Source organism: Aspergillus undulatus (genome assembly GCF_047715775.1).
Source record: "Aspergillus undulatus strain CBS 261.88 unplaced genomic scaffold BDV17scaffold_2, whole genome shotgun sequence".
NCBI lineage: Eukaryota > Fungi > Ascomycota > Eurotiomycetes > Eurotiales > Aspergillaceae > Aspergillus > Aspergillus undulatus.
In genome coordinates this window covers 273,609-297,511 of record NW_027396606.1, presented here as the reverse complement: position 1 = coordinate 297,511, position 23,903 = coordinate 273,609, and the positions used below count along the sequence as shown (strand labels likewise).

Here is a 23,903-nt window from a genome sequence, read left to right as displayed (position 1 = left end):
CTTTAGGATAGTCTGAAAGGGGCCAGTTATGTAAGCATGGAACCAAGAATCACATCAATTGGCGCTAATCCGGAAGCAGAGAAACCAAAACAAACACTTTCAAATCTCCAGAAACCATTACAATGTTTGCTATTAGTCTGTGTGCTCTGCTGTAAGAGATGATGAGCTTGAAAGACGTAGCTTCAGAAGGCTGTTTGGTTGAAGTCAAATTAGTAGTCTCCATGAAGCCCGGAGAGTTATTCGTCAGACTCCCCGGTTGACTCCCGGTTGGTATGTGCAGTCGTAACAGATGGAATGCCCAGAAGGGCTCAGATCGATAAGATGCGGAAAATAGATCCATAATAATGAACGGGTCACAAGAAGTCCAGCATTGTTTGTAGGCCATGGAGTTTTTCGCGAGAACGAAGAGTGTTTCTATAGGATTGTAGATTCATAAACAACGTTGCAAGTCTACACGGAGTATAGTGTACTAGCGAATTGTATGTGCTGAATCCCCTGCAGCTTCCCGAGAAAAAGAAAAGAAATAATAGACAAGAACAAAGGTGCTCATCCCGCCCCTCTTATCGTCTTCTCGGCCAGCCAATAATAAGCCTGCTACCGTTGACGAGCTGCATTTTGGGGGTTCTGCTGATTGCTGTCGTGGTCAACTGTTAGCGCTGATCCTAAAAAACGCAGCATCTCACAGGTTTGTTGCCGCTGCCCACTTCATCTTCCTTCGACTTCTTCGCCCATCCCACCACCCCCTTTCTCTGCCCTGCTTTCGAATTTCCCCTTCTATTCTATTCTTATCCATAATCATATATTCTCATATCATTCCTTGTCGCTCCATTTTTACGGCCGATTATACGGCTCCGATCGACTCCTTCTCCGCAGTGACACCTCTCGAACAAGCGCTGAGACACGACTCAGCGCCCGTCCAATGCCACGGCGAACATGATCTTTCCCCTATATATTACGCGTCAGATCCTGCCGATTTCGAATTAGTCGCGGGAGACAGAAGGTCAGGTCAACGGAGAGACAAAAGAGCGGTATCGGGGGAACAGCGCTGGACCCTGGACAGTGTGAGCTTCACTGGAACACCAACTCCACTATTCTTATCTCTTTCGTTTCGTGAACAATGGATGATGCGCCCCCGCCCCCTCCACCTCCTCATGGCGAAAAGCCAAATACCACCCACGGCGAGTACCGGAAGGCCTCAGATCTGCCGGAAGGAAACTATGACATCTTTGTGATACCCCCACATTCGGCCGGCTCAGGGTTCCTTTACCTTCCGTCACTACAATGCCAGCGGAATAGCTTTATTGCTGGCTCTGCGTGCACTCTTGTGGCAGTCTACATGTGGATGAGTTTGACGCCGGTAGTGCAGATGTGGTATGCAACGACTGTCGCAAGCGGTGGAGGAACTGGCATTGCCATTCTCGCTATCGGATTTGTTGGCATTGGAGGTTGGGCATTTGGAAATTACCAGGCTGGCAGTGGTGGAGCGTCCAGGCAAGGACCTGGATCTGGACCCAACTGGTTTGGGTCTGGTGGACCAGGTGCATCTAGTGCGAACAGTTCAGGTGGTGGCGGAACGAACTACGCAAGGGGAGGAAACTTCAGAGGCCAAACTGGAGGGCCACATCAACAGGGTAATTACGGCAGAAACTACGCTGGTGGGCCCCCACCAGGAAATCAGTATTCGGGGAATCAATATAGGGCTAATAATGAGCCGCCACCGCAGACTGGTCCTAATCCAAATACCAATTCTGGCCCACCTCCAGGTCCGAAGCCTGGCGGTGCTGATGCCAAACCGACTGGCTCCGGCCCTCAGAAGGAAAATAAACCACACACTGCGGAGGATTGGGAGAAAGCCCGGGAGGAGACGAGGCGGAAGGAAGAACTGCGACGGAAGATGGAGGAGTTCAAACGAAAACGGGAGGCAGAAGCTCGGGAAAAGGAAAGACAACGAGAGCGAGAACAAATGGAAAAGGAGCTGCGTGAACGCAGAGAACAGCTAGAGAAAGAGATGGCGGCCGCGCGCGAGGCGGCCGAGAGGGAAGCAAAACTAAAGGCTGAAAAAGAAGCAGCCGAACACCGCGCAAAAATAGAGCGCGAGGCAGCCGAAGCAAAGCTCAAGGCAGAACAAGAAGCTGCCAACGCTCGAAAGCGGGACTTCGAGGCGCGAGTGCGCACTGCACGAGCGGCAGCTGAAGCAAAGGCTAAAGCTCGGAAAGAAGAAGCCGAAGCAAAGGCCAGGGCCGAACAAGCGGAAGCAGAGGCAAAAGCCAAGGCAGAGAAAGAAGAAGCCGAAGCAAAGGCCAAGGCCGAAAAAGCGGAGGCAGAGGCAAAAGCCAAGGCAGAGAAAGAAGCCGCAGAGAAGGAAGCCGCTGCAAAAGCCGCTGCAAAGAAGGAAGCAGACGCAAAGTTCGCGGCCCTTAAGGAGGCCGCTGCGAAGAAGTACGCTGAAAAGAAGGCCAAGGACGCGCAGGAGGCCGCTGCAAAGGAGACTGCCTCGAAGGTATCAAGCGCATCGGCACCACCTCGTACACCATCACCGAAGAAACCCAATGTGTCGCCGTCGAAAGCCAGCGCACCTATGGCTGAGGATGATACGTATTCATTTCGACCCTACGACCGACCTAGACGGCCCTACGGAGCTTCTCAAAGTTCAGTATACTCTGAATCCTCATACGCTCCGTCGCAGTCAACAGCACGCACAACTCCACCGCCCTCTTACTCCAACAGAGGGCCTTACGAGACCAAGGATCCCGACAAGATTGTCATCAGGGGCGTGTACGCCTTCAACCAAGCATTCCTTCGCACTCCGGTGGCTCAGTTGGTATCAGGCCAGAACATGGTGACGGACGGACTAGTCCTCCGTATTACAACAGAAGGCCTCTTTATCGACGACGATGTCCGCGGTGTACCCCAACGCGAGTGGGATGTCAAAGCATGGACCATGAAGCTAGTCGAGGTATGGTGTCCGCAAGTCGGCCCTCCGAAACCAAATGCCCAAAAAGCGAACCAGACGTTTTTCCGTCGGAGCACCAACGATGCACCCTCACCCGAGGAGTCCGATGCATACCTTGCCAACTTCCTCAAGGTCTGCAAGAATACCTGCCGCCTCGCTTCCCCCAACTTCTCGGCTCGCAACAGCGCAGACAGCAAAGGGAGCCAACCATACGGTGGACTTCATGTGCTCCGCGCCACAATTCGCGATCAGGAAGGGCGTCGGTATATCTTCGTTCTTCAAGAAACGGAAGGGTGGAAGGTCGCTCTGGGGCTGCAGCGGCTTCGCAAGGGCTCGCAAGTACGAGCCCTAGGGGTATGCGGGATGGCTTTTGCAGAGACCAGGACTATACTCTCTGGCCTTGGATATTGAATTTCGTATCTCCTTTTCCCTCTTTGTTCTTCAGCCATTAGTATGACCTGTCGATGTTCATGATGACCCAGCCCTTCTACTCCTACCTATTATTGTTTTGCTGTTCTTTTTGGTTACCCCATTATTACCCCTGATGCATTTTGAGATATGATGAGCATGTATATATCCCCTCCTGTACCTATTTTGATGTTTTTCCTATATAACCGAATATATCCCCTTCGCGTCATGACTTTGAATTACAATTAGAATGTGAGGTCTGTGAAATTGGCGCTGAAAATGTCCACTGTTGAAGTCGTTCACGGCTGCATTTTCACCTGTGTTTGTGTGTGTGGGTGTGTGTGGGTGTGTGTGTTATCACGATTCAACAAGGTTGCGGACAAAAGATCTTCTTGCGGGTCCCCTAAGCATATTCTATATGCAGAGGATTGTTAAAAGTCTTCTAAAGGAGCCTGTCAAGGATAAGCTTGCCTAACACCAAAAAAGTTAAGCTACATGATACACAGCTTGCTACAGAGAATATCCTGCTTAAGCTACAAAATACAGGCCTCAAGAATGCTCTCCAAAAAAAAAAAGAAAGAAAGAAAAGAAGAAGCGCCAGCGGCAAAGCCTCTAGCTTTTGGATTATAGCTGACGGCTTCTAACGGTAGCGCAGTATTCTATTCTCCCAAGAAGCTCCAGTAAGTCCAGGCGCTACAACTACCAATTAACCCGCTCAGCAGAAATAAAAGACCGACAATTAGATTGCGTTGACATTATTTCATTTCATAATAACGAATGATAGACTAAGCCTCCTCTCGTCTGTTTTGCTTTTCTCCCTGCTAGCGCCAGAATGCCGTTATTATCTGCTCATCTACCATATCAGACAATAGTTTTACGGAGTAGAACAGAGACGTGTATAAAATTACTTTTAGGCCGAGGCGAGATTATAGAGGTGTCGTGAGATGATAAACTTGGATTGGTGGCTGATGGGGGTCAAATTCTTCATCCTTTTCCGGAAGAACCTTCAACCACTTGTAAATGTCTCTAGTACGGCGTATAGCAGCAATGCAAGGGGCCGTACTGTCCGCATCATGATCATTGTAGTCCAAATGATCTGCCACCTCGGTGGCACCACTCATCCCTGCAACTCGCTGGAGGTACCACTGCATTTCCAGGAATGACCAGCTTGGGAGTGGCAAATGTTCAGGATCATGGGTGTGATAGTGAAGATATCACCAGAAACAATAGCTTTGTATAGTGGCTCCCCATTGTCCCCGTATGTGCCAGTAAACACTGGTAATGAATAATCTTTGTCGCCATATAACCAACGAGAGGACTCTGGCTCTGTCAAGAGACCAAGTTCGGCCACTCCATTTGATGATCTCTTTTGCCAATGAAATTGCACCTTTAAGTGTCCTGGAATCAGAGGTCTCCGGAGTGCAAATCGGCCAGCTCCCCAAAGTGCGTGAGCGCATTTATCGAGACTCAACATATTAGAGTATCCATCTTGGGGGTTTGTATGTTTTGTTCATTGCCGAAAATTTCTGCTTTCCATCTCTGCATGCGACTCTTCTCCCAAAATAACGTTCATGATGTCCCAAATTCTCCCGACAGCTCTTGGTTCACGGGTGGAGGCTTTGAGAAGGCAATGTGGATATATATGGGCGGCATCCGGGTCCGCCAACCCAGTTAGGATGCACTTGTTGTCTCGCTTCTTGCACTACTAAGACATTAACAAATTCAAACAGACATGTGAAAATGACTATTACGACTCGCTGTATTCTAGCGCTCAGAATGACTTGCGCTAGTGGTTGAACTCTTGCTTACACTTATTTTCTGGAGCCCTACTTAAAAGTTAAATCGAAACTTCCCTGACGAGTATGAGCAGAACTTACATCGATCAATCATTGAATCCCAATCTTTGATAGTGGGCTCTAGTAGAAGTTCTACTACTTCAGCATCCTGAGTTGATTCTGCAAGTGTGATCAATCTTTCCAGCTTTGAGACGTCGGCAACCTGGCAAGATGCCCAGAAAGGAGACGGAACTTTATCTCTGTTCAGCCTTTCTTGCAAGACGGCTCTTAATCGCCATAAAACTTGTCTCCGTGTCTTCGAGCGCTCGTTCCAGCATTCGTTTTCAATATCAGACAGTGACATAGAGGGTGCAGGCACAGAATGTGAGGTCATGTTTAGATCTCGCGCGAGATGATATACTAATATGCCGATTTGCGCACTGAACGAAAGAATGGATTATTATTGTTATCGTTATCGAGTGGTTCTAACCCGGTGGCCAAGGTGAGTCGTTCCCATGCACTTTGCGTAAGTTTGTAGTTGTGACTTTGCCTATTTAATAAACAATCAGTCGATAGAGTCCGCCAGCATGCCTTCCCAGTGCTGCTCAAATCAACGCGCGCTGACATGTCGCGGATGTTATACGTCGAGGTATGTCTGTCAAACGAGGTCGCCGCTGGGTTACACTCAGCTCAATTTCGGATCAAGAAATGGTGGAGAAAAGAAAAAGGGGGGACCACTTTCAGAACGGATGGACGACAGGCGGCGACAAGTGAGTGCAGAATATGAGAGGGGTTGTTGAGGGGGTTTGAAATTGAACTTTGGGAGGAAAGAGAGGTCGGAGTAGCGAGAACGGTGCTGGCGGCCGGTAATGACAATAATTAACTAACTTGTTAACTATGTTAGTTAACTATGTTAACGTAATCGGTAAGCGAGCGGATCAGATGACTAACCCCAGCACGGCCAAACTAACCAGAAGAGGGAATTCACATGTCCCTGCTTTCCATTCACTATCCATCTATCGTCATTTCCACACTGGTACTCTGTAGTCAACACAGGATCGAGGCTCGCAGTCGCTACCAGCTTCGATATAAACAAACATCCATTATTCTTTGAAAGACGGCCCCATTGCTAGCAGTAGCTATGTATCCTAACCATGAATAAATCGATAAACCAAACATTGGTTTGTCTGAATCTGCCCATGACGAATAACCCTGCTTTGAGCTGAACGAGGCACTAACTCTATGGTACCAAACCTCCTCGCTCCTCCTCTTTCGGTCAGAGACAGCTTGACCTTGCTTCAAGGACAATGGAAGCCGCCTGAGACCACCTTTGCGCCTCTGGCTGTTAAAAGTAACACGAAAGCTTACCTTACTTACCTACTATTCCCAGAATCTCAAGGCAATGAGACAAAGTACCTATAGAATCTATAGTAGCGGAGCGAAAAGATAATCAGTCAATCATCAATGATTCATATTCATATTCATTCATATGATACTCAGTCATGTGCATCCCAACCATGTCAGTCATGGTTAACGTAGTAAGGTAAATGGCAATTGGAAGAGGAGAACCCAGGTATATAACAAACGCCGCGCAAGGAAGAGAATAATTTCTCTTTGGTAAGGTTGAAGGTGAGGTGGTCTAGAACCGGAACCAAAAACAACTGACAAGATTCATGATCTCGACGTACCGGATCAGAACAAGTCAGGTGGGAGAACAAAAATGGATAAGATAAAACAGGGAAATGAAATGAAATGAAACGGAATGGTGCAAACGGTCTATCTGGTCATGCAAGCAAGTAAACGTGAACAAGCAAGCAGTTAAGTAGCGCCGGGATATAGCATAGCAACCAAACGCAAATACAGGCAAGGCAGATAAAGATATGGACGGGTGGAAGAGTAGGTGGCGAAGATAGACACCAACACCGTGCAATGCAGATGAAGATGCAAGATACGCAAGAAAGTTTTAGTTTGGCTTGACTTTTGGGTTGCGAAACGCGCGGACTCGTCGTTTCGTCTTCGTTTCGTTTCGTTGCAACTAGGGCAATAATGGCACGGCAATGAGGATGGAGGTAAGGTAGAATGCAGTAGAATGAGGATACAACCGTGCAACGGGGCGAAGATGAAACGAGGTCGAGATCGACGGCAGCTTAATCGGCGGGCCAAATAGCTCGGCAGACTCAGTCAAAAGTGCCGGCCGCTTAGAACGGGAATCCGCCAGGGAACCCGCGGGCCTGGCCGCCGCCAAACGGATTGCCGCCGCCACTGGCAGACGCAAATCCGCCACCGCCGTTCATCATGTTGAAGAGGACGCTGGGGTCGATGTTGATATGGGTGGCGCCGCCCATGCCGCCCATGCCGCCCATTCCACCCATACCGCCCATGCCTCCCATGCCGCCCATGCCGCCGAAACCGCCGCCGCCAAACATGTCGGCAGGGTCCATGAGGTCATCGCCGTTGTCGTAGGATGCGCGCTTCCTGTAAACTTATTAGTATTCTGTCCAAGCTGGGAGATAGGTATTTGTGGGACATACTGAGGGTCAATGAGGGTCTCGTAGGCCTCGCCGATTTCCTTGAACTTCTCATCACCGGCTTCGCCCTCACGGTTTTTATCGGGGTGGTACTTGATAGCGAGCTTGCGGTAGGCCTTCTTCAGCTCCGTCTCAGTCGCATCCTTGCCCACGCCTAGAATCTTGTAGTAGTCTTTCCGTTGCGCCTTCTTGAGTTCAAATTCAGCGCGACGGATGTCCTCTCGGATGCCCTTCTCGGTGGGGTTGCCTTCAGCGACGGCCTTGTAGTCCTTGACAGCCTCCTCCCATTTCTCAGCACCAGCGTAGGCCTTGGCGCGCATCTTCTGCGCCTTGTAGTATGTAGGGTCTAACCGTAAGGCTTCGCTGCAATCATTGATGGCCGCATCGTAGTCCTTGAGGTTGATGTGCGCCTGGGCACGGTTCTGGAGAATCTTGGCGTTCATGTCCTTGTTGGCTTCATCCACGTTGAGCGCTTCGGTGTAAAGTTCGATCGCCTTCTTATAGTCCTTGGCCTTGAAAGCATTGTTGCCCTCTTCCTTTGTTCGGGTGAGCTTCTGCAGCATGCGGAGGAGCTTAATCGCAGGCTTCATGTCAGGGTCCAGCCCAATGCAGATCTTGAGCGACTTGAGCGCCTGGTCCGTCTCGCCTAAGCCGTAGTAAGCTCTTGCGCGAATCAAGAGCGCATCAGGGTCCTGGTTGTTTTCCCGGAGCATGTTGATAGCAATATCCTGGGCTTTTCCAAAGGAGTTGCCGGTGGCCATCTTCAACTGCGCCTCTGCCGTCAACAGCGTCCACGCACGGGGTTCCTTCACGCCAGGACCGAGCCCTTGTCGCGCCTGGTCAATGCAAAACACCACCATCGACACGCCGCGGTTCTGGGCTAACGTCTCCTTGGCCTGGTTGACGAGCTTGAGCATCTTCTCTGGGTTCTGTCGGTCCGCGGCTGTGGCAGGCGGCTGAATGCGATCGAGAACCTCCAGGGCTTCGGCGGGACGACCCAGACCGGTGAGGGTGCGGGCTAACCGGTGTAAAATCTTAGGGTTGCCGGGGTCCAACTCGTCCGCTCGCTCAGCATCCTCAAGGGCGGCCAGGTATCTGTGGGCGGCCAGATTCGCCGCAGCTCGGTTTGATCGGTAAATGGATGAATTGGGGTTGAGATCGATAGCTGCTCATATTAACAACTGCCTTGGGCAAACATAAAATGGCAGGGCAAACCTTTGGTAAACTCCTCAATAGCCCGGTTATAGTTTCCATCCTTGAAGAATTTGTTTCCCGCCAACTTGAACGAGTCGGCTTCGTCTGTGTTACCGCTCGAGCGATGCGGTGGCGGGGTCGGACTCTGCTGGTGAGACTGCTCGCCGTTGAGCTGGTTGGGCTGTTGTTGTTGTTCGGAGTTGTTTGAGAGCCGAGGATCATTGCTGTCGATGTCCATCGAGCTGCGGTCAGCGGCGGCGGCCATGGCTGACAGGCGACGAAGCTCGTCGGGCGGAAGATTGAGAGGGTGAGAGTCGGGGTCGTGAGAGCGCCGATGCGGATTCCGGGGCCGGGAAGCAAAGGTAGCGACGGAGGGAGAGGAGGAGGAGCGAGAGTGAAATTTGGAGGGGGAAGAAGAAGAAGACTTCGTCTTTGAAGGAGACTTCTGCTTCTGGGACTGTTGAGGAGAATGAGACTGGGACGAAGACGAGCGAGAGAAACCGAAGAAACTCTTAGAATGAACCATTTTCAACGGGGGGAGGGACGCCGCTGATTGGCCGGCGCGATCGAATACGGACGAAGGCGGTGGAATTGCTACTCAAGAATCTTTTGGCAACTTCACATTGAGACTGAGAAAGAAAAGAGGAACAAAGGCTGATAAAGAGCAGATTCTACGGACTACAGAGAGGGTTTATCTGCTGAGCTGTCAGAGAATCTCATCGAACTCCGATAGTCGACCGGCGCCGTTGAGAGGACAAAATTCTGGAGGCTGGCGGCTTAGCGTGTGCTCTCTCCAGCTGTGCAAGCATCCAAGTCTGGCCATAGGCAAATCTGCTTGCGCCTATCATCCTGGGCACCTGCAGAAGTGCGGCGGCCTGTCGAATCGGATTCGCCTTTCTGGTTTCGAAATTGAAGAGCATTGGGCCGTGGACTGGACAGTGGGTGGGAGTGTCGGTCACCTGCTTTCTGCAGACCCCAGCAGTTCGTAGGTGGAGAAGGTGAGCACACGGGGCATCAGAGGGCTTTTGCTGTGTCGATTTTCGTGTCATTGATAAAATCATTATCCTCGAGTACTGGTCAATACCATAGACTATGGGACATTACGGTTCATGCAACTGCCGGAGCGTTGTTGTGTCCTGGTTTTCAGACATTGTGTCACAACATATACTCGGAGTCCGCACACCGAGACAGCCTCGTAAATTGACTACTCAAAGTGCAACAACAGTATAAACCAAGACATCACAAATCATAAAACAGTTCAAAATCAATTGCTTGAGGTATCTTATTCCCAGGTTATTGCGCCAAAATGCAAAATAAGCCACCACCATTTCCAATCGCCAGAACGGCCAGATTTATACAAGAGCCAAAAACGTTTAGTTCATCAAATGCCTGAGGCAAAGTCAGACCGGCTGTCGTCATTTTTCTTTTTGCCCTTTAGTCCTCCCAATTGCCCTATACCCGCACTCTTGACAGAATGGCCGTCAGGTGTGTTGAATCGACCGAGCGAGTCCGTCTCTTGTTGTGGCAGGCTGTCAGTCGAGCCCCAGAGTCGCCCGGGACTTTATCTCAATCTCGCGATCCGACTTGGTGAGACTGGGACGGAGTAATCACGTCTCGTGATCCGCAGAAGCAATCTCCTCCTAGACATTTCTTCTTTCATGGTCCAGCTTTGGAATTCTCAGCTAACACGTCGTCCGATAGCATCCCATCGAGACCTGCGTGGCGCTGGCGGTTCTTGAGGACGTACTCTTGTGACAGCGGGTGGAATAGGTCCCAAAGGCCGATCAAAGATATGAGCTTCATAAGGAGGCGGTAAATCTCCCGGGTCCACATCCAGGGCATAATCCATTGAGGAATATAACCCCATCGACCGAGGATGCGAGAACGCCCCCGCCAAGCTCGTGCCAGGGTTAGATCGTGAAGATTGCGGCCGCTGAGTTGGCTCCTGGGCGGGCGTTGCCGTTCTCGTCGTTAAAATCCAGATCTGCTCGCTTTCGACCCAGACGAGCTGGTGTGGTGTTGAGACGCTGTTTGAGTGGGGGCGGGAAGAGCGTGGTGTTGGTGAGAGGGTAGTGGTTGTCGTGAAGTGGGATACAACCTGGGATACTCCAGGGTTAGGGGATTGGTTTGGAGGTGTGCGGAATCTTCGTTCGGTGTTGTTCGGGTGTAAGGTTTGGTAGAATCCGCCGGTGTTTGTGCTTGGGTACTTGCTGCGTGGAGGTATGGCGCTTGTAGAGGCAGGTCGTGGGGGCAGGTCCCATGTACTTGGCTCAACCGGGCTCACAGGGCTGAATGTATCCTCGAGGCGAATGTGAGGGACACTGAATGTGCTTGGCGCGGGACTGGAGAACCGACTATCCGTGATGGGAGGCCCTTCGAGCGAGGAGAGATCCATTGTGAAGGTGACCGAGAGCATAGACGCAAAAAGAGAGGAAAGAGAAGAGCCAGCAAGGACTAGCAGCGCCTTCTTCTATATATGTATGGAAGGGCGAATCAACCGCGTGAAGGATCCTTTTCTGGATCTTGGGAGCACCGAGCAACGAACCAGTAGAGTACGAGCGAGGTACCAAAAATATAGGCTTAGGCGCGAATACGACAACGAGTGGACCGCCACACGAGACCAGATGTCAGGTCAGTCGATCGCTCGCAAAGAAGTAGAGATGATGGAGAACTCTAAAGTTCCCCGTAAGGCGTGAAATGGGTTCATATTTATCGAACCGGTGCCTGACGTCGAGGCGGTGCTGAGGGTGTCAAAAGACTTGAGGCCAACAAAGGAGCAGCCCATACAAACACCACCAAGCACTGCGCCGCCCTGATCCGGCGGTACGATCGACTGCAGACGGGAAGGGCTAAGGAAGCGGAGATTAAAGATTGATGTTGGGCTTCGGTAATAAGCAAACTGGGTCTGAGAGAGATCACGGTGGAACAGCATCGCCCTGCGAGCAGCGGAGCAGTTGCAGTATGGGCCAAGGCAAAGGCAAAGGCAAGTGGTGGTTCGCCCCAACACTGTCTGCACTTGGCCCCCGAATCCTTTTGCTGGTGAAACGGTGGATAACCCTGGAGAATGAATCACGCAGAGTGCAATTAGACAAGCTTGCCCGGGCATTTGCATTCATTCACAATATCATCCATAATTATCTGCTTTGTTGACCTCGTGTTATATCCCACGTATAGGGCAAAAGAAAGATAGATAGCGAGATTTAGACAGCGGTGGGGTTCCGGTGAGCAATAACAATCGGCATAGCCGAGCATCATCATCGTCCAGATTCCGGAATTGTGCATGACTTGGCGGTTCGCATGGAAGAGTTGGTATTGGGTCACTTCGACAAAGAGGAGAAAGAGGAGACGGACAGACCGCAGCACAACACTGCCACGACGCCTTCAGCCTTGACCTCCTTTGTCAGCTTACCGCGCCATGCATCTGTTTCTGGTTGATTGTTGTATGTATAGAGGATTTAATGGATGTATATATGTGACCCTATCCTCGTTTTCAACGTTTGAAGGTAGAAAGAGGCCGTTGGTTCGTGATATGCACGTTATATAGTTCGTGCCTTGCGGAGCTCAGCGCCCGGATGCGGTACGCTACTTAGCACATCGGTCCACAGCTTCTACTATAGATATCCAGCTGGTGATATATATAGTCCCAACTGCTCCAACCAGACCCATCGGTGTTTCCTCACCCCTCAGCCATCCCCAGTTCTTTTTGATTTTGCTGCGCAAACGATCGACTACGCAGACAAGCCTTCGCTAACAGCTACCGGGGTAGGTAAACGAAGGCGCCGCCAAGGAAGATATGGAGCTTGGGGGTCTGAACTCTGAAGCCTTGGGCTTGGGCTTAGATGAGCAGTCCTAGTCTTAGGAGAGAAAAAACATAAAAGCTTCCAGGAAAGTGGTGAATGGTGATCGTAATAAGCAGAATGACGAGTTGCATAGTCAACCTTCTCACGGTCTCACTACAGATGGTTTGACCGACCCTGAACCTGTTTTCGCCCGTCAGACGCGATGCATCTGTCCTGTTCGAAGCACCGGTTGCCCGATCTTCCGGAGGGTATTCCTACAGAGCACACTGTAATGCTGACGGGGCTTGTGATTTCAGAGTATGACATTGCGTGGTCAATCTTAGAAAGGATAATATCGCTACCTACATATCAAGCACGGTGACAATGCTCGAACAAGCCCGTCTGACAAAGTAGCTACTTCCTTGATAGACCGGGTGACTCTAATGGATACAAAAGGCTCGATTATAGTAAGATGTCAAATTCAACGATAGTTACCGCAGTCACTGTAGATAGTTGGGGAGGAATGCACAGCATATGTACTTTGACAATGAGCGTCACTCAGCTTCTAGTCCGAATTACGACTATTTTACAGACAAGTCTCAAAAGGCTCAAACCATAGATAAGAATTCGAACTACCTAGATTACTACTTCGAAAACGTTGACCAGATGAGAAGGACGTTCATGGTTTACATTAAATCGTATCCAGGCCAGTGCACCAGGGACTTTGCTTCACAAGAACTCCGAAAGCTGAAGCATCCGGCAGACAAGCCAAAGGAACCAAAAAATTCAGACAAAGGCGAAAGCAAGAATATGAAAAGGTATAGAGATAGTAATATAGAACTGAAGAATCAGAATCGATTGTGGATCGGATTACTCTCCCCAAGAACCACAACTAGTAAGGTATTGAACGACGAGACCCCGGAACCCGCTTCCATCACACCCATCATGACTCGTTGCAAGCCATGACCACCGAATGATTGTCACGAACCCAAGGCTATACTATTGACATGAATTGGGAAAAATTTATGCCAGGAAGATAGCAGCAACGGCGGCGGCACCAGCGAAGCCAAAGGAGTTGGTGACAGCGTTAGCGGCACCGGTGAAGGTGGGAGGAGAAGGAGAGGGGCTGGTCTTCTGTTAGCTGTATACTCTGTTGTAGATGTATAATGTACTCACGTAGCGGTGGAGCTGCCAGTGGGAGCAACGTCAGTGGGGACACCCGGGATGACGGGCTTGGAGCTGGTAGGGCCAGCGCCAGGGCCACCGGTGGGGGTGACGGTGACGGTAGAGTAGGTGACGGTGGGAATGCAGGTGGTCACGGGGATGACGGAGGTGCTGACAGAGGGGACCTGAGCAGGCTGGGAGGGAACAACGGGAACGGAGGGCTGAGCGGGCTGGGTGGGCTGCTCAGGGACCTCGCTCTCAGGCTGCTCAGGAGCGACGGGGGTCTCGGAGGGGACAGCGACGCTGCTAGTGGGGACCTCAGGCTCCTCGGTGACGGGGGAGGTGCCGGTAGGGACAGCGGGCTCAGAGGCGGGCTGAGTGGCGGTGTTACCGGGGCAGTCGGTCACGGTGGGAGCGCAAGAGGTGATGGTAACCTCGTCGGTCTGGTAGACGGTCTCGATGTCACCACCAGGGCGGGCAACGGCAATGCCGGCGAAGAGAGCAACAGCAGCAGCGGAGAAACGCATTTTGATTTAGGTCGTTCGAGGAAAGAACCGTTAAAAGGTAGTAGTTGCGGAGGTTGGCTATAAAGAATGTGGGTAGTTGGTTTGGTAAAAAGACTGGACGACCGAAGTCAAGAGAGTGATGCTTCAAGCAGTACGAAGATTGGACTTGGGTAAGAGGGAAACACAGAGCAGGGACGGGGAGTCTGGGGCCTTTGTATCGTCTGGGAGATTAAGCTGGGAGATCGCTCTAGGGACGCAATCGGAGCTGGCGAGTCTGCGAGGTCTGGGTGGACCGAGGGGTCAGAGCGGTGAATGCTCCATCTGTCGGGCCTCGCTCCCCCTGAATAATCCCAAACAGGTGAAGCACGACGCCCATGTCTCCTGGTTGGCTGACTTGTGTTGTCACCACTTCAACTAGTGCTGCTAGTTGGCCACTCTCAAAGTGTTGTCTTTCTCCTATTCACCAAGAGAACCAGAGAACGACTGTTGATCATGACTATCAGTTCCTCCCTATGGGCGTTGAATGGCCGGCTGGAGCGGGTACAGTGAACAATGACCTCCTGAGCTGGCTCTAGACTTGTTGCCTCTGATAGGATGACCGTTAACGCTCCGAGTCCTCGAGTACGCGGCTGATGAGAAAGCCCTCACGGGCTCGAAGAGTCACAATACCACCCAGTCCGCAGGCTAATACAATCATTGATTTGCCCGGCCCTACTCCATATTGCGAGCCTTTATTTTCAGGGGAAAACAACGTTGTGCAGGCGGTCTTGGCGTGTGTTTCACCTTCACTTCGTAGCCAATTGCCTTGCTTACTGTGGGGACTGTAGCCCCGTTCCTGACGCCATTTTAAGCCCGCCCCACTGCAGCCCACTCTTGATTTTGCCATCCTCCCGTGCGGCCAATCGAACAAAGACAGACTTCAATGTTTTCCCCCTGGATCCGGTGCTGCCATTTTTATCCCGAATAAATATGGGCTCCATGAGAAATCCAAGACAAACACAAGAGAAAATTGTAAAGAAATTCCTGAACCAGGGAATTTCAGTGTTCGGAAAGCCCGCCGAAAATCGTCATGTCCGCTCGGCCTTTTGGCGCTGTCCACACGGAAGTGGGATTCCACGGGGCGGGAGAAACATGGAGCGCCACAAGTGCCTGTTCCAAGTGCCCCCGCTTCTTCCTGCATTCAAGACTCTGACGACGGCATGAGCATGATGCCTTGAAACTGAATTCAAAACAGCAAAATGTCCTGCATATGCGGCAAAACTGCGGCCCTCGGTATCGGGACGGGAGGGAGTAGTTTTGAATTCGAGTCTCACAGACTCATAGCGACAGTCGCAGTCAAAAGCCGCGTCGCGAGTGGCATAAAAATTGGAGTTTCATACATATTATTTGGGCCGCACCGACCTTGGCAATTGGCCAGACAGGTCTTGGTGCGCCTCTTTACCGTATTGATAGCTTATTCAAAGCTTAGTGGGAACCAGCCATGATGTACGACTCTTTCGTATATCGCGGAGTAGTGTGCATTGAAAGGACCCAAGGTGCTCGCAGGGCTGGCGTGCAGACAGTCTCTGTTGTCCTACCGATCCACAGGTTCAAGTCAACGTGCAATTGAAGACCCAAGTTTTCACCGAAGTAGGCAGGCCTGCCCACCGCCACGGTCGGCTGAGTAGATCGACCTTGGCGCAAAGAATCTCTCGCGAAGGAACACCCTGGCTCTTGATTCCTTGAAAAGTCGAAACAGATGAAGATACAGAGGAACATCATTCGTTCTCGAACTACGGTGAGCGCTGCATGTGTTCGCGAGATGGACAAAGAAAAGACATCCAAGCTCCACCGATCATCAGGGGAAGGGCTCCTTTTTTGATCCTCTATAGTAAATACCGAAGCCTGCTGTCAATCAATCAATCAATATCAGAAGTTCGAGAGCCAGGGTGACTCGGTGAGCCTCTGATGAGATGAACTGGCGTTGTTATTCTTGGAAACAATCAATTTATCGAAAGTCCGCAACTCTAAGAAGAGCCGTCCTTGAGGCTTGACCCTAGACCCTGATATCGAAGAACCGCGACTCGCGTTCACGACTTGCATGCCAATCAGGGGCTCATAGTGTCCTCGTACTGGGAGGAAAACGCCTCGCGTTGACTCCTGGAGGTCTTGTCATAGCTCTAGACCATTTCTGAGTCGCAATCGCTACGAAGCTGACGTTGTGTCTTCCAAGTTCTCATGCTTCTTTCCGTTGGTGTCGACATCGATAACAAAGTGGCTTCGGCAACGCGTTTTCATGGTTCGTTTACCTGGGCGCCGAGGCGGTCGATGTCACTCATCAAGCAAGAGTCGATGATCGAACTTTGGTGGAGATTTGCGTGAGCCGATCGTCCTTCGCCGCGCGTCTATGTCCACTAAGCCACAGTTGGGAAGAGGGATTGAACCTTGATGCGAACATAATTCAAGTGAGACATCGAGTCAAAAGAGACGTTGGCGGTCATATGTGGAAAGTGACGCTGCGAATGGCTTGTGATGAGTGTATGGTTTGGAGAGGTCCGCGATCTTCAGGGACAATTCGGTTCCTGCTCAAGCCTCAGCGAGTCCAGTGACAGTTGAGCACAGCCACCGCAACAGCCGATGCTCCGTAGATACCCTATCGAGACGTGGCTGACGATGCTTTCTTTCTATAGGACTCGGCATGTCGGAATGTGAGAGCGATGGATTAGTATCCATGTCTCAGTTGTCAACCAGTAAATGCTCTGGTAAAGTGAGGTAATCCCAATTACTCTGATGCAGTTTGCACTCGAGGCCTGAGGCACAAGACAGGCATGCGTCAGCTGGGGAATGCTTGGCCTCACAAGGCTGACTCCGAGTCTGCCATAATCGCGCGGTCTGAGCGCCTTGACTGATAATAATACTTCCGCAATCTTCGCGAAGAGCAATGGCTGTTCAATCCAGTTCCTATACAGAGGTCCGTGAGGCCTTTGAGATCTGCTCCGCGGAGTATCGCAGACTGACAGCGCTTGTTTGATCATCCGGTAGAGGTTGAGTGAGGCGCAGCAGGTGGGGGAGCATCGCAGTAAAGCCACAGTTGAGCACCAGCAGTTATTAGTAGTGAAACAAGTTCCTTGAGCTCAAGTGTCAGGCTCGCGTGTCTCAGGTTAACAGTCTGATGAAGTGTCAAAACTCAGCGCAGAACGGTGATATAATACTCTGTTGATGATTTCATCGAAGAGTTTTTGACGGATGCCTAGCAGCCTTATGAACCACCAACAAGACTGACTACTACTCCAAGTACTTTGCGTCGTTGACAGTCAAACAATTATTGACAGTTCGCATTAAGCGCCCAGCTGAATATTAGCCAGTTGAAGCCCTTGATCGTTCTGCATTATTGGCAAAAAACCACAAGGTTTGTAACCAACGTGGACGCTGTAATAAGCGCCTGATTGAACGGCGCTCCCCCCCCTCCTTCTCCGACGCTCGCTCTCAGTCTCAGTCTCGCCTCTTCACCTCCCTCTCTCTTCCTCTTCTTCGCTCTGCCTCTCTCCGATCGTTAATTCCATCGATCGCTTCGACGGTTTTATCGCCGTCGTCGCTGCCGTCATTTTACCATTTCACTGCCTCACTACTGTTTCTCTTCGGTCACTCGCTCGCTGGGCACTCGTTAACACGCCGTCTTTGAGATCTCTCGTTGGCCCGACGCTTGTCGTTCCTTTTGAATGATTCCCCTCTTGGCCCCTCATATTCTTATCTGAGCTGTCCTTCGCATTTTCCGCCGTGCATAACACGCCTCATTCTCGCCTTCTGCGCCCTTGATTCGACCCCTCCTGCTTGCAAGCGCCGCCACCGACCCCACGACCTCTTTGTTCGACCACCGCACCCCCTCACCTTACGACCGTTCTTAGTCTTAGCGAAGAAGCCGCCGATCTGGCTACCACCACGGATCCTAACGAGTTGTTCTTGCCCGGTGAGAGGCAAAACAATCTCACAATGTCTTCCTCGCCAGTTCCCCTCCTGAAGGCTCCAGTCCCGGGCAATCGCAGCAACTCGAACAGCCCCCGACCACCCAAACTCACCTTGGGTATCCCGCCTTCCGCTACAAGTCGTCCGGTTACAGGTAATAGCGTTTCTATCGGCTCAGATGTGCCCCAGCTTCAGCCCCAGCCCCAACGTCCGTCAGGCCGCCCCCCTCCTCCTCAGCTACGGCTCGCAACACCCTCGGGCAGCACCCAAGATGTTCCACCGCAGAGAAATGGTCGGCCTATGCCGCCTCCCTTAGCGACGACTGGATTAAACGACTCGAACAATCACTCGCGGTCTGGAAGCTCTACCCATCTGGATGGGAAAGGTAGTGGGCCAGCCTCCGCATCATCGTCCAATTATTCAACTCTATCGTTCGCCATGGGACTCCGACAACCGCAAGGAGGAACGCCGGATCCTTCATCGGCAATCAGCTCTGTATATTCTGATCGCGAGGGCGGCGTGCAGATGGAACGCGATAACAGTGTCAACGGCTTGATTCCCGATCTGGATAAGCTAAGCCTGGAGAAGGGCCGACCATTAGATGTCGAGGACCTGGATGATCAGGGCTGGTTGGCTGCTAGCGAGCAGAAAAAGATTGTTGAGCTGGGTAGTCTGGGTGAAGGAGCAGGAGGAGCGGTCACGCGATGTAAACTCAAAGACGGAAAGACCGTCTTTGCGTTGAAGGTGAGTTTCAACAGACTTCTATTATCTGTTCTTCGAGCTCATATTCCCTTTCAAGATCATCACCACCGACCCCAACCCAGATGTGAAGAAGCAGATCGTCCGAGAACTCAATTTCAACAAAGACTGCGCCTCCGAGCACATTTGTCTATACTATGGTGCGTTTATGGATAAGTCAACGGGTACGATATCCATTGCGATGGAATTTTGCGAAGGAGGCAGCTTGGACAGTATATACAAGGAAGTGAAGAAGCTTGGTGGGCGAACGGGAGAGAAGGTGCTCGGAAAGGTAGCGGAAGGAGTGCTGAACGGATTGACATATCTCCACGGTCGGAAGATTATTCATCGAGGTATGTTTCTTTCATCAAAGTATTTGATGTCCACTAACATTGGAGTAGATATCAAACCGTCCAATATCCTTCTCTGCCGAAATGGGCAGGTGAAGCTCTGCGACTTTGGTGTGAGCGGAGAATTCGGCACCAAGGGTGACGCGAATACATTCATTGGTACCTCATATTACATGGCGCCGGAGCGCATTACAGGACAATCATACACCATCACATCTGACGTCTGGTCACTTGGTGTGACATTGCTGGAGGTTGCGCAACACCGTTTCCCATTCCCTGCCGATGGAACCGAGATGCAGCCTCGCGCAGGGTTGATTGATCTTTTGACATATATTGTGCGGCAACCAATTCCGAAACTCAAAGATGAACCCCAGAACGGTATCAAATGGTCGAGTAATTTCAAATACTTCATTGAATGCTGGTACGTGGACATTCTGACCGTGATGATTTCTAGCCATGCTGACGAAGCAATAGTCTCGAAAAAGAACCTCCGCGAAGAGCAACACCATGGCGGATGCTGGAACATCCGTGGGTGATGGACATGAAGAATAAAAAGGTCAACATGGCAAACTTCGTGAAGCAGGTTTGGGACTGGAACTGACCGACTCCCATCCCATCGACTTTGGACCCTTATAATACCAACCTCTATTTCATATAACGGTCGTTTCGACGAACGGTACCCTGACGCTTACAAGTGGCTGGCCCCTGATTGACCCGGATGTCAAAAAGCATACTACGATTTTATTTGTGACTATGACGCTCCTTTTATTTACTGTAACCTGACCTGCACGTCGTCTTGGATCTACGGAGCCGGAATTCATCATTTGCCGCATGACCATGTCTGTTTGTCTGTCTGTCTTTCCTTGATATCACACTCGCATCAGCGTTTCGTCCGGCCCTTCCATTCCATCTCGGTTCTTTCAGCCATCATTTTTGTTAGCAACCGTCTCACTTACTTTTGTCTTTGCGGTCTGGCTCACCCGCAGTGTCGTGGTGATTGCTCTGTTTTGTTTAGCCTAGTTTGACTGTTGCCTCTAGGGTCTCGCTCCCATAGTTTTGTCTTTCTGTTCCTCGGTTGGTCAACCTACAAGTATTCCGGATCGGTATGCCGGATCGTCCCTTACCACCCAAGCAAATATATACAAACTTTGCATATAAGCTTATTGGATTTTTCTTATGCTTACATCGCAGAGGGAAAAGAGTACATTGAACATGTTAATAGGTTGTACAGACCGAAGTGCTTTCTTGGCAATGGAAATGAAGAAACATATCACCTCAAGTTGCGTAATCTTGAAATATCTGCAGCACTCTAATATTACCATTTATTATTATCATAACTTCATTTCTCGCTGTCTTGCCTCATAATATGTCTGGAAGCGCCAAGAACCAGGTAATTACAAGGCGACAAGAAGAACAATAATGATCTCCAAACTACCAAAGAATATGCTAAGCCAATACACTGACACTGTAGCCCCTTTACTGCCTATTATTCATATTAACCGGCTGCGCCCCCAACACCCACCCAATCCCGCTGGCCAGTCCCCCCGTAACCATATTACTGACCATATCGCGCTTGCGCACTCGGCCCGCGTCCCCATCGCCATTCTCACCATACTCGTCGCCCTGGGTGTCCCCTTCAACAAGGGACATCGAGCTCGACATGGACGCAGATGTGGGCGCGCTTCCCCCGGCGGACGTAGTACCACGTAACGGGAAGGAGGAATTAACATTCTTATGTAACGCCCTTGCTGCGCCCCGCGCGACCTCGAAGAGCCCCATGGGTGCTTCGCCAGAGTCGAGTCTATTATGGTGCGCTGCGCGCGCCGCGCGCCTTGCGTGTTGCTGTTTTGTTTCGAAGGCGTCGGCTTCTGGGTCCTGCTGGGAGGAGAAGCCGCCGGGGAGTCGGGAGGAGGTTGTTGTGCTGCGGTCACCTCTTGTAGCCCACGCGTCTTCCTCTTCTGATTCTTGTACGCGAAGGAAGGAGAGTCCTTCGTCGGCGCGCCGCCAGGCGCCGAGGATTTCAGGGAGGGGATCGGGTGTTGGAGCGAGGATGAGGGAGAGGGAGAGGAGTTCCATGCGTTGGGTTAGGCGGGTTATTTGGGATTGGAGAGTTTGTGGGGTGGTTGGGGATGTGGTTGGGCGGTAGCGGCCGGCGTTGTAGACGGCGCGCCAGGTGATGTTGTCTTTTAGGTTTGGGGTGGTAGTGGTTGGTCCTGGTGATGGGGAGGAGGAAGGTGTGAGGCGGGTTAGGATGTAGGAGTAGGCGGTGCCGAAGTCGTCGGAGGATAGGGCTGATGAGATGGCGAGGGACATGATGCGGCGTTCGGCGGTGATGAGGGCTTCGTCTTGGGTGAGAACGGGACGGCGGGTATAGTGGGAGTGGGAGTTGGCATCGTCGGCTGCGCGAGGTGGGAAGCCGGCTAGGACTAGGTTTCGGCCGATGCTGAGAAGGTCGTCGAGTTTGGTGTAGCTTCTGGGGTTTTGATCGAGCACTCGTTCTATGAGAGAGAGAGGATCTGGATGAACGCGGATACTGACGGGCTGGAATGGAACGCCATGTTGCAGCGTTAGAGAGTAAAAGGACAGAGCGTGCGTTGCAGCAATTAGGGCTTGAGCTTCTCTCAACGATGCCGAGTCCGGGAAATGTGGAAGAAAGGCTTGCAGGCTGCGATCTTGTTAGCTACTGGGCATTGTATGCCACGAGAGCAACCTACATCTCGTATGCCCTTTGCATTCTGCCTCTCGTTCGATTGCCGTTACTCGCATTGTCATAGGCTGCGAAGATGGACTCCTTGACTGCATTCTCCGTCTGGGCAGGAGATAGGGTGCAGCCAGACCTGACGTAAATATCAACAGCTAAGTTGTACTCTGGAGCTTATTAGTATTACATCAGATTTCAAGTAAAGGCTATAAAGCATACCTCTGACGTCTAACAGGACCTTCAAGATCTCTGCTTCTATAATATCCAGCGGGACCTGGTAAAAGAGGCCATGGCAGCTAAGCCCTCCTCCAGCTGATCTGTCGAACTCTGATTTCCAGTCCCGCAGCCATAGCAGTTTCTGTCGAACTATTTTCCAGTTTCGAGTGGATTGCGATTGCGATTGCGCGATAGACGCCATCACGCCGCGCAGTTCGAACAGCTGCATGTCTTGATTGCTATGGAGGCAGATGTTCGTCGCTGTCCTGCATGGGATAGGATGTCCTAGATCTTCGAGGATACGCAGCGAAAGAAGCACGCCGCTCAGGAACGAGATTGACGGTGTTGTAGGGCAAGTTAATGGATTTGTAGGGGTGAGGAGGGCGTTCTGGAATAATGTTGCCCTGGACGCGGACTGGATTGTGTTGGCGTCGAACACAACGGAAGGGAGGTCTGCATCATCGGACAACGCGAAGTACGATCCCTCTAGATTTAAAAGACTGCTGACCCGCTCGAGGACACGGACTGAACATTCTAGAGAAACCTCTGGGCTCTGGTAGATGACTGCTAGTCCTGTCTGGCCATAACGGCGGCGTAGCAGTTCTAAATGGTCGCTTGATAACTTCTCGTGTTCGCCAACATAGCCCCCAAGGTCTACGTCTTCCGGGCCGTCCCAATTGATGAAGGCGTTAACCACCGCTTCCGGATCCACCAAGCTGCGCGACAAAAGCCAATCGTTCACGTGTCCCCATCCAGAGGCCTCGAAGTCTTGAGGCTGTACATCTATTTGGGTCCGAGGAACCGAGTTTCGGCGCATCGTCTGACTGAACTGTTGTCGCCTAGGCCGGTTGCTGCCGTACATCCAAGGTCCAACCAGTCCACGCAAGTTCTGAATCAAGTCGGTGCCAGTCTTCCTTGTCCCACTCATCGAGAGAAGAATGTTAGTAGCGGTTTGATCATCCAAAGAGTCTAGTGTTTCAACAGAACACGATTTGTCTTGGGGGTAATATTCGTAATTCAGTCGTAGAAGCGGCAGGAGAAGAGAAACAAGCCATGTCCGTAATATTGGAGATCGTTGGTAGAACGGCAGAAGAAGTTCGAGTATGAGCGGCTGAAGAGAGGTTTCTGAGTCGATTCGGTAGGCTCGGTGAATCAGGAAAATGGTCAACAAGTCTGTCGAATGCTCGCTATCCTTATCCCCGGGATACCTCAATGGTAGTAGACGGATCTTCCGTACGCGTTTTCTGGCCTCTGTTTCTGAAAGGTCCTTAACTGGAGAAATGTCGACATCGTGATTTTCCGGAGTTGACCCTTCCACTAGAGCTTCAACTATCGATATATAGTCACTGGGCGCTGTACTTTCCGGTAGAAACGTCAAAATGATTCGCAGCAGCCGTTCAGTCGTCAAAGTGGCAGGAAACCGAGCTTGTAATTGCGGGAGGGAGGAGAGGGCTCTGGTAGCGCAGAGTCGGGCGGCTAGGAGTATGGCGTGTGCCCCAGAGAGCTGTATGGAATCGGCCATTGCATCGCAGTTGAGCGTCTCGACGATTGAGATGAGGTGGTCACAGCAGTAGACGCTACGTAGTGGTCATGAATGACGGAGTGCACGTGCCAACTGGGCGGACTGCGGCCGGCGGGAACTCTCACTG

General features: G+C 51.3%; 8 protein-coding genes across 8 annotated transcripts; 2 read left to right on the top strand and 6 right to left on the bottom strand.

Annotated features, from left to right (window-relative positions):
- The first annotated feature begins 725 nt into the window (after positions 1 to 725).
- On the top strand, positions 726 to 3,502 carry BDV17DRAFT_65154 (uncharacterized protein). Its single transcript, XM_073764911.1, has one exon. It carries the CDS (start codon positions 1,118 to 1,120, stop codon positions 3,362 to 3,364), a length of 2,247 nt encoding a protein of 748 aa, XP_073620514.1. The 5' UTR covers positions 726 to 1,117; the 3' UTR covers positions 3,365 to 3,502.
- A 1,478-nt stretch (positions 3,503 to 4,980) lies between these two features.
- Positions 4,981 to 5,626, bottom strand: BDV17DRAFT_65151 (uncharacterized protein). Its single transcript, XM_073764910.1, has 2 exons — positions 5,239 to 5,626; positions 4,981 to 5,187 (listed from the first exon to the last, which is right to left on the bottom strand). The coding sequence occupies exons 1-2, from the start codon at positions 5,528 to 5,530 to the stop codon at positions 5,126 to 5,128; spliced, it is 354 nt and encodes a 117-aa protein (XP_073620513.1). The 5' UTR covers positions 5,531 to 5,626; the 3' UTR covers positions 4,981 to 5,125.
- Positions 5,627 to 6,946: 1,320 nt separating this feature from the next.
- On the bottom strand, positions 6,947 to 9,479 carry BDV17DRAFT_65148 (DnaJ and TPR domain protein). Its single transcript, XM_073764909.1, has 3 exons — positions 8,880 to 9,479; positions 7,668 to 8,829; positions 6,947 to 7,611 (listed from the first exon to the last, which is right to left on the bottom strand). Exons 1-3 carry the CDS (start codon positions 9,382 to 9,384, stop codon positions 7,335 to 7,337), a joined length of 1,944 nt encoding a protein of 647 aa, XP_073620512.1. The 5' UTR covers positions 9,385 to 9,479; the 3' UTR covers positions 6,947 to 7,334.
- A 1,057-nt stretch (positions 9,480 to 10,536) lies between these two features.
- Positions 10,537 to 11,253, bottom strand: BDV17DRAFT_286499 (uncharacterized protein; the record flags this gene model as incomplete). The annotated part of the gene is made up of 1 exon (XM_073760917.1): positions 10,537 to 11,253. The coding sequence occupies one exon, from the start codon at positions 11,251 to 11,253 to the stop codon at positions 10,537 to 10,539; it is 717 nt and encodes a 238-aa protein (XP_073620511.1).
- A 129-nt stretch (positions 11,254 to 11,382) lies between these two features.
- BDV17DRAFT_65144 (uncharacterized protein) lies at positions 11,383 to 12,299 on the bottom strand. The gene has a single exon (XM_073764908.1). It carries the CDS (start codon positions 11,968 to 11,970, stop codon positions 11,491 to 11,493), a length of 480 nt encoding a protein of 159 aa, XP_073620510.1. The 5' UTR covers positions 11,971 to 12,299; the 3' UTR covers positions 11,383 to 11,490.
- A 1,134-nt stretch (positions 12,300 to 13,433) lies between these two features.
- BDV17DRAFT_65057 (GPI anchored serine-rich protein) lies at positions 13,434 to 14,536 on the bottom strand. The gene is made up of 2 exons (XM_073764907.1): positions 13,827 to 14,536; positions 13,434 to 13,636 (listed from the first exon to the last, which is right to left on the bottom strand). The coding sequence occupies exons 1-2, from the start codon at positions 14,326 to 14,328 to the stop codon at positions 13,632 to 13,634; spliced, it is 507 nt and encodes a 168-aa protein (XP_073620509.1). The 5' UTR covers positions 14,329 to 14,536; the 3' UTR covers positions 13,434 to 13,631.
- Positions 14,537 to 18,276: 3,740 nt separating this feature from the next.
- On the top strand, positions 18,277 to 19,938 carry BDV17DRAFT_286497 (dual-specificity mitogen-activated protein kinase kinase; the record flags this gene model as incomplete). The annotated part of the gene is made up of 4 exons (XM_073760916.1): positions 18,277 to 18,993; positions 19,049 to 19,340; positions 19,389 to 19,758; positions 19,812 to 19,938. 4 exons carry the CDS (start codon positions 18,277 to 18,279, stop codon positions 19,936 to 19,938), a joined length of 1,506 nt encoding a protein of 501 aa, XP_073620508.1.
- An 875-nt stretch (positions 19,939 to 20,813) lies between these two features.
- Positions 20,814 to 23,776, bottom strand: BDV17DRAFT_278845 (secretory pathway Sec39 family protein; the record flags this gene model as incomplete). The annotated part of the gene is made up of 3 exons (XM_073759608.1): positions 20,814 to 22,002; positions 22,052 to 22,205; positions 22,258 to 23,776. 3 exons carry the CDS (start codon positions 23,774 to 23,776, stop codon positions 20,814 to 20,816), a joined length of 2,862 nt encoding a protein of 953 aa, XP_073620507.1.
- Between the last annotated feature and the right edge of the window lie 127 nt (positions 23,777 to 23,903).